We start from the raw sequence: 8985 nt of genomic DNA, 5'->3' as shown, positions 1-8985 counted from the left end.
CCCACTCTTCCCCCCCCACCCCCCTACCCCCCCCAAACCCCCACCCCCCACCATCGCCGCCTGTTCCTGTGTCACAACATCTCACCCCCCAGGGCAGAATACTCCGCGCGCCCGGCCCGAACCAGGATAAAATGACCACGCGGTGAGGCCGGGCAAGCTTCCCGATGTCATCGCGCGCTGTTCCGGCCGGCTGGTGCTGCGTGCTGGAGTTGGTAGCGCGCCCGCCGACAATTAACAGGCCCGTTAAAACCCTTAAAGATCTAATTAAGTGAAACCTTCCTCTGCCCGTCCAACCTTACGCTTGGCAGGCGGGCGAAAAGGGCCAAGCGGCCTTCGGATTTCTTCGCGAAACCTCATCCCCGGGCAGCGTGGGGTTTCGATCAGTCATTTAAAAAAAATTTTTTTTAATTTTTCAAACCAATTTCTTACGTCTCTGCTCATGTGACAGTCAGGGGAGGGGACAACGTTATTAAAAGTTTTTAGGTGGTTGAGGTGGTGCTGGGCCAGCATTTTAGCGTTGGCGACCACAACATGGTACAATTTTAGCTTGTTATGGACAAAGAAATAGACAAAAGTTGCATAAAAATGTTTTGGATTAGGGGAGAGCGGATTTTAGTAAAATAAGGCAGGATCTGGCCAAGGTAGACTGGGAACAGCTACTTGCGGGGAAATCTACAGAGGAGCAATGGGGTGGGGGTGGTGTTCAAAAAGGAAATGGGGAGGGTACAGGCTCAACATGTTCCCTCTAGGGTGATAGGAAGGAGTAACAAGCCCAGAGAACCATGGATGACCAGAGATATTCAGGATATGATGAGAGAGAAAAGAGAGGCTTTTAACAGGAACAAGGGGAGCCAATCAGCGGAGGCATTAGTGGAGTACAGACAGTGCAGGGTGGAGCTTAAGAAAGCAATTAAGAGAGCAAAGAGGGGATATGAGAAAGCTCTGGCTGGTAAAAGTAGGGAAAATCCCAAGATATTCTATAAGTAAATCAATGGGAAGAGGATAACCAGGGAAAGAGTAGGGCCCATTAGGGACCAAGGGGGCAATCTATGGGTGGAGCCAGAGGACATCGGTAGTGTTGAAGGAATATTTCTCATCCGTCTTCACCCAAGAGAATGAGGACGAAGGTATCGAACTCGGGGAGTGAGACTGCGAGGTTCTTGAGCAAATTGATATAGGGAGTGACAAGGTATTGGAGGTGTTGGCAGGCTTAAAAGTGGACAAATCTCCAGATCCAGATCATTTGTGTCCCAGACTGGTGAGGGAGGCAAGGGAGGAGATCGCAAGGGCTCTGACCCAAATTTTTAATTCCTCTCTGGTCACGGGGGAGGTGCCAGAGGACTGGAGAACAGCCAATGTGGTTCCGCTATTTGAGAAGGGTTGTAGAGATAAGCCAGGGAACTACAGGCCAGTGAGTCTCACGTCAGTGGTAGGGAAACTATTGGAGAAAATTCTGAAAGAGAGAATCTATCTCCAATTGGAGAGGCAAGGTTTGATCAGGGATAGTCAGCATGGCTTTGGCAGAGGGAGGTCATGCCTAACAAATTTGATTGAGTTTTTTGAGGAGATGACCAGGTGTGTAGATGAGGGCAGTACAGTTGATGTAGTTTATATGGATTTCAGCAAAGCCTTTGACAAGGTCCCAAATGGGAGACTTATTAAGAAGGCAAATGCACATGGGATACAGGGTAATTTGATAAGGTGGATTCAAAATTGGCTTAGTTGTAGGAGACAGAGGGTGATGACAGAAGGATGCTTCAGTGACTGGAAGCCAGTGTCTAGTGGCGTACCACAGGGATCTGTGCTGGGCCTCCTATTATTCATTATTTATATAAACAACATAGATGACGATGTGGGGGGTAGGATTAGTAAATTTGCAGATGACACAAAGATTGGCCGGGTGGTTAACAGTGAGGTTGAGTGTCTTGGGCTACAGGAAGATATAGATGGAATGGTCAAATGGGCAGATAAGTAGCAGATGGAATTTAATCCTGAAAAGTGTGAGGTGATACACTTTAGAAGGAGTAATTTAACAAGGGAGTATTCAATGAACGGCATGACACTAGGAAGTTCTGAGGAACAAAGGGACCTTGGCGTGTGTGTCCATAGATCTCTGAAGGTGGAGGGGCATGTTAGTGGGGTGGTGAAAAAGGCATACGGGACACTTGCCTTTATCAATCGAGGCATAGATTACAAAAGTAGGGAGGTCATGTTGGAGTTGTATAGAACCTTGGTGAGGCCATAGCTGGAGTACTGTGTGCAGTTCTGGTCGCCACATTATAGGAAGGATGTGATTGCACTGGAGGGGGTACAGAGGAGATTCACCAGGATGTTGCCTGGGATGAAACATTTAAGTTATGAAAGAGGTTGGATAGACTTGGGTTGTTTTCGTTGGAGCAGAGAAGACTGAGGGGCGACCTGATCGAGGTGTACAAGATTATGAGGGGCATGGACAGGGTGGATAGGGAGCAGCTTTTCCCCTTAGTTGAAGGGTCAGTCACGAGGGGACATAAGTTCAAGGTGAGGGACAGGAGGTTTAGGGGGGAATTAGAGGAAAAGCTTTTTTACCCAGAGGGTGGTGATGATCTGGAATGCGCTGCCTGGGAGGGTGGTGGAGGCGGGTTGCCTCACATCCTTTACAAAGTACCTGGATGAGCACTTGGCACATCATAACATTCAAGGCTATAGGTCAAGTGCTGGTAAATGGGATTAGGTAGGTAGGTCAGGTGTTTCTCAGGTGTCAGTACAGACTCGATGGGCCGAAGGGCCTCTTCTGCACTGTGTGATTCTGCGAAAATCTTTTTTATTTTCAAAAATCTTCGTCTCCCTGAGGCCTGAGAGCCTTTTCTCGCTCGCCCTCCTCCCCAACACAGGAAGCGCTGAAACCCCATGAATGAATTTTAAAAACATTAGAAACGGGGATATTTCTTTCATTAAAATCTTGATTAGATTTTATTTCAGGTAAAAAAAAACTGGGCCTACATTTAAAAATACAATTTACTTAATGAGGTTTATCTTAATTTGTGTGTTCCAAGGCAGAAGAGACAGGATGCTGCAGGAACATTGGGCAGAGTTTTACAGCCCCGTTTCGGAGGGGAGGGGGCTGTAAAATGTGGCGAGACATTCTAAACCCCATTGGCTTCAGCGGGAACGTAAAATCCCCCTGTCGTAAAATTCTGCCCGATGAGTTCTAAACACTGCAACCTCCTGGGGATTGGGCCCAAAAGCCAAATGCCTGTGGACATTGTCCGCTCACTCTGCTCCTCTCTATCCAATCCTTTTATGCCTGTAGCGTAATAAAACCACTTTAATCCAAAGATTCTCGATGATTTGTTCCTTAGAGCGACGCTTGATGCCCCTTTCTCGATTTAGTCCTGGATTTTCTGGGTCGCTTGTTTGTGATTTCGGATTCTGCCGAGAGAGAGAGAGAGAAATAATATCAGAAGCACCATATCATGATCGTCATTAGTAATATAACAGGAAGTTGAACAGTAGTTGAGGGTAGGGTTTACTGACAGCTTGGGCAGAGGTAGACAGGTTCTGCGATCATTGCCTATGTATTGGACTAATGACCCTGTAGCAATGAAGATGGGCAAAGCGATTCCATCGTCCCCCACTTCATGACGGGATTTTAGTGCACCAAGCCAGTTTATGTCAGGTGTTCCGCTTCATCCTTTTGAGCTTGTTCCATTCCGGAGTCTGGGCACACAGACAATGCGGGTGGGTTAATGGATCAGGCATCTGTTATGTAGCACCCCCCACCCCCCAGAGGAGGCGATGAACGATTTCCGAAGGAAATTGGATAGGCGCTGGAAGGAAATAAACTCGCAGAGCTACGGAGATCGAGCGGGAGGGAATTGGACCAACTGGATCGCTCTACAGAGAGCCAGCATGGATGGCGATGGGCCGAATGTGCCCTTCTGTGCCCCCACACCCCCCCCTCCCCCATGACTTTACTACAGCCTCTCCTCATAATTTTCACAGCTAATTCTTAGCTCCTGAGTCAGCAGCAAGATTTTAAGTGCTACAGTAAACAGTAAGATCTCAAATCTTTGCTTCAATCGCATGGGCAGCCCAGCTCATTCCAAAGGGTGGCCTCTGAACAATCTTGGCTGGTTTTGGCTACATAACTTTGAAGCGACTACTTACTGGGGAAGAGGCTTTTAGTAACAGGATCAGATTGAAGTAAAACAGATCCAGTTAACCACCTGCTACATTGCACGTGGAGTGACAGTCTGCTCCGTATCGATCCAGAATTAGACACTGATGCGAATAAAACCAATAGTTGGTGAAAAAAATGTAAACAATATTTTGAGAGAGAGGGCGGGCGGGGGGAAAAATAGCGCATCTGACTTTCATGTATTTTGGTCCAAAATATTTTTAGCGGCAACCTGCCAAGGAAACCATCCAAACGGACCTGACTCCCATCCCGGTTGTGTCAGAGTGCAGGCTTTCATTCCTAGCAGGTCTCCGAGATGAAAAGGCAGAACTCTAACCCCGCTGTGCTCCCCAGTCATCTTGTTCAATAAGGGCTGTTGTCAGAGCCACTTTAACTAATCAAGATGTTAGAATGAAAAGCTCACTTCAAACGAGCCTTGATGCCGAGAGGAGAGATCTGCTCTAAAACGCAGAGTGCTATGGTGCTCGCGTGTATCCAAACCTATGGTATTTTCAGAGATGAATATCTATTTTGGGGCGATTTGATTTTTATTTTGATCTATAAAGTGAACGTTAAGATTTAAGCCCTCTTGTGTCAGTCCGTTAAAGTTCCCGCGGGGAATGCGATTGCCTGCTGTTTCCGGCTCTCCTTCTGTAAGTGAGGCCTTTCTGCCCGACTGTTGAGAGTCTGCTCCATTACCTTGTGGAGCTGCTGCAAGGGGCGGTGGTCCTGCTGCCCTTTTCTTCCGACTGCGGCTGGCGGTCCTCCTCGTCCCCTCGCCTGTCTGCGACACCTCCGCATCCTGCTTTGCCTCTGCCTTGGCGCTCCGGGGCTGCTTCTGGGAACGATCCCTTGGGGTCTTTGGGGCCTTCTGCTGCTCCAATGTCGCCTTCCCTTTCCTGGATTCAGAATCCTGGCAACAAATGGAAAATTGCACCATGAGCGGCTGTAACCATTTGTGTGTGTGGTGGGGGGTGGGGGGGGGTGGCGGTGTGGGGGGGTCTCGCAGGTCGACAAGAAATAATTGGCATTTATATAGCACCGTTCACGTCCCAAAGGCATCCCAAAAAGCATTTTACGGTGTTGCCCAAGATGCAGTCCCTGTTGCAATTTCAGAAGCACAGCAGCCAAATTGCACACAGCAAGATCCCACAAATAATATACATCGTCTTTCTTTGTTGAAGCTTTATAATGTAGGGACTTCCTACCTCATGCACCGTGGTTTTACCCACACTGCAAAGGTTCAAGAAGGTGGACATTGCCACCTAGGAATTGCCGGCAACTAGGAATAGAATAATAGAACTATAGAGCACAAAATGAGGCTACTCAGCCCATCATATCCCTGCCTGCTCCTAGGTAGTGCTTTCCAATCAGTCTCATTCTTTCCTCAAGGCCCTACAATTCTTTCTCCTTCAAGTATTTCTCCAATTTTCTTTTGGCAATTATTATTGAATCGGCTTTCAGGCAGCTCGCTCCACAATCACAGCAACTCACTGTGTAAAAGGTGTTTCTTCATGCTGTCTCTGGTTCTTTTGCAAATCCCCTTCAACCTGTGCCCCTCTGGTTTCCAAACCTTCTGCCACTGAACACAGTCTCTCCTTAGTTCCAATCAAAGCCAACTCCATTCAATCTCCCTTCGAGGACCTTCTCCCAGCTTCTCCAAATCCTCCCCATAGCCAACGTTCCTCATTCCTGGCACTGTACAAGGAAATCTCTTCCGTACCCTCTCTACTGCTTTGACACCCCTTTCACAAAATGTGCTGCTCAGGATTGAACCAGCTGAGGCCAAACCAATGCTTCTTCAGGGTCCAGCAGAACACGTTTCCTTGCTTTGATACTCTATTCCTCTATGAATAAAGCCCACGGGTCCCAAAATCTTTTTAGTTTATAAAAAAAAAAAGCTTCCTCTACGTATCCTGCTAAAGATATTGCATCTGCCCATTTCATCAGTTCTTCTGTTATGATCCTCCTCATTATTCACTACATTTTTGAATTTTATATGATCTGCAAACTTTGAAATTATGCCCCATATCCCCAAGTTCAGGTCCAGGTCAATAATACGAACCAAAAAGAACAGTGATCCTAATTGTTAATGTTTTGTCAAATTACATTGTTAAGGCTAAGAGGCAAAGGTGATGGGTAGTAATCGCCTTTGCACATATAAATAGGGGACACACCCCATATATTAGGTTTTTTTTTTTGACCATACGTTTTATTAAAAGAGAATATAAATAGGGGGCAGCCGGGACACTGTGTTGAGTAGGAGGAGAGCCGTGAGACTGAACAAGTTAATAAACTCTCTCAGTAAAGAAAAGCTCTGTGTCTTGGTTTTGGCTTCACCGACTGGCTTGAATCTTTTAACACTAATACCGACCTCTTGCGAACATCGACGTATACCTCACTGCGTGCTGAAAAGCAACCGTTAAACACTACTCCCAGCCTCTCATCCAAATTCATATTCACACCGTCGCTGTCCCATTAAGCCCATGGGTTTTAATGTTGCAAAGACGCCAGGGAATAAATAGCAGCCTTGCCAACATTACCCACATCCCAAGAATGAATTAAGAAAAATATTTTAAGAAAACAGCAAATCAGCACAAGACAAACCAAACGGTTAAATAAACTCTCGCATGCTATTGGGTTTTTTTTGTGTACATTTTTAATTTACAAACATGTGGGAACTCTTTGTTTGGATAAAGAATCTGTCTGCACCTAAACAATGTCTGGGAGCCATTTTCAGTAGATAAAAGCAGAAAACTGCGGATGCTGGAAATCCAAAACAAAAACAGAAACAGAAATACCTGGAAAAACTCAGCAGGTCTGGCAGCATCGGCGGAGAAGAGCACAGTTGATGTTTCGATCCTCATGACCCTTCAACAGAACTAGTTCTGTTTCGATGTTTCGATCCTCATGAACCTTCAACAGAACTAGTTCTGTTGAAGGGTCATGAGGACTCAAAAGGCCAACCGTGCTCTTCTCCACCGATGCTGCCAGTCCTGCTGAGTTTTTCCAGGTATTTCTGTTTCTGTTTTTGTTTTAGCCATTTTCAGCAGTTTGGTTTGTATAAAGAGGGACCAGGAAGCACAGGCACAAGGTGAAGTCATCCGCTCAGCGCACATATCCCGACACACACACAGGATTCCTTAGATAGGCCATGACAAAACTGAGGAATAAGAATACTGTATATACGCGTGTAAAAAAAAATGATCTTGTGTAAAAGTCCACCCCGTGATTTTTGGCCAAAACAAAAAACGTAATTCTTCATCTATTTTGTGTAAAAGTTGACCCTAGAAGAAATCCCCAAAATTTCAGAATCAAAGGGCATGCGAGCTCAGGACGAGGGGAGTCGTGGTTTTAAATGCTTGGTCTACAATCAGGAAAGGAAGGGTCAAACCAACCAAATCCTTCTCCACATGGGTTACAATAGCAAAACATAAATCCCAGTTTCCATAAAGCTTACAAAGAGAGATAGTCACAGCGATGGGCTAGCAGCTGAGAGCGGTCTTGTGACGCAGTGGGGTTGTGTCCCCGCTTCTGAACCAGAAGCTCTGGGTTCAAATTCCAACCCCAGGACTAGATGGTTCAAGGTGATGTGTTCATAATGCGGCCAAACAAGTTCGTCATCAGCCTGTAAATCTTTCCAATTTATGCCAGTGGCGGGCGGTAAGAGTGGGAGAGGAGAGTCTCCGGCCAGCCATGCTTAATGTGGAGTGGTGCTGCTCATGCTCAAAGATACAGCTTCAGGCCGGTGACCCGTTCCAGGGAAAAATGAGCTACAGAAAACAGGTGTAAGCATGTGCTTTGTCTACCTTATGCATCTCTAGACATGGGAAGAAGTTAGTAGCTGAGATTATAAACACCAATTTGTTTTCTTTTTAAAAAGGAGTACAATATTGTCGGAACTGTACGTAGTGCAAGAGTAGAAGATAGGCTCACTGACATATCACTCAAAAACTGTAGCAAAAGAAGGATATTTTGATAAAATGCAATCAAAATGAAATTACAGACCAGGTTGTCTTTTGCAGCAGTATATGGTTAAGAATATTGAGCAGAGGACTGGGTTGGAAAAGTTTATTTAACACCCTTCTTTAATGGATTAAAAACTACTTAAATTAATTTCACAATGCCTCAGCTTCCTAGCCACTGTCAATGTCTTATTAATTACATTGCTATGGTTTGTTAATGTCTATTACAATGTTAAAGTTGAGAGAAACAGGTGATGTCTTGAACACATATAATTAGGGGACAGCTGGGACACTGGACTGTGCAGGAGTGGAACTGAGAAACTGAACAAGTCAATAAACTCAATAAAAAAAAGCTCTGTGTCTTGGTTTCTGATTCGGCTTGGGTCCTGTTAACAATCACTACCAGTCACCTTGTCCATTCAGTGTGGACCAAATCAAGCAGGCATGTCAATCCCTCAAAAACATTACCCCTGTAAAGCCTGACTCCATCTGGCCTAAAAAACTTGTCTAAAAAATTCACCTTACACTAGTATAAAGGGTATATGAACTGGGCTTAATTACATTGTAAGGGGTTTGACTCTAAAAACCAGTAGTGGTCAGTGTAAGCGCCTCTTGATTAAGTTTCACTTTGCTGAGATTTCAAAGTCAGAGTTTCTCATTGAAGGGCATTGTTGACAAATTGGAAAAAAATTCTTCCAGTATAGCACCTTTTATAACCTCAGGATGTCCCATTTTATGGCCGATGAAGTACTTTTGAAATGTGTTCCCGGTTATAATGTAGCAATCAATTTGCGCACAGCAAACTCTCATGATAGTAATGAAATAAACGACCAGATAACCTGTTGAAGTTGGGCGAGGTGT

The 8985-nt window shown here is 45.4% G+C and overlaps 1 protein-coding gene across 3 annotated transcripts in view; it reads right to left on the bottom strand.

The window, feature by feature from the left end:
- Positions 1 to 2952: 2952 nt before the first annotated feature.
- Positions 2953 to 8985, bottom strand: part of neil1 (nei-like DNA glycosylase 1) — a 46722-nt gene continuing 40689 nt past the window's right edge. For all 3 annotated transcript variants that reach the window (XM_041178477.1, XM_041178476.1, XM_041178478.1), the window contains exons 9-10: positions 4859 to 5072; positions 2953 to 3411 (exon numbers count right to left, since the gene is read on the bottom strand). In XM_041178477.1, the coding sequence (XP_041034411.1) occupies positions 3338 to 3411; positions 4859 to 5072 (288 nt within the window). In that variant the 3' untranslated portion in view covers positions 2953 to 3337. The remainder of the gene's footprint in view (positions 3412 to 4858; positions 5073 to 8985) is intronic.

This window comes from Carcharodon carcharias, chromosome 32 (genome assembly GCF_017639515.1).
Source record: "Carcharodon carcharias isolate sCarCar2 chromosome 32, sCarCar2.pri, whole genome shotgun sequence".
NCBI lineage: Eukaryota > Metazoa > Chordata > Chondrichthyes > Lamniformes > Lamnidae > Carcharodon > Carcharodon carcharias.
The sequence above is the reverse complement of the archived record's forward strand: the minus strand, read 5'-3'. Positions and strand labels throughout refer to the sequence as shown.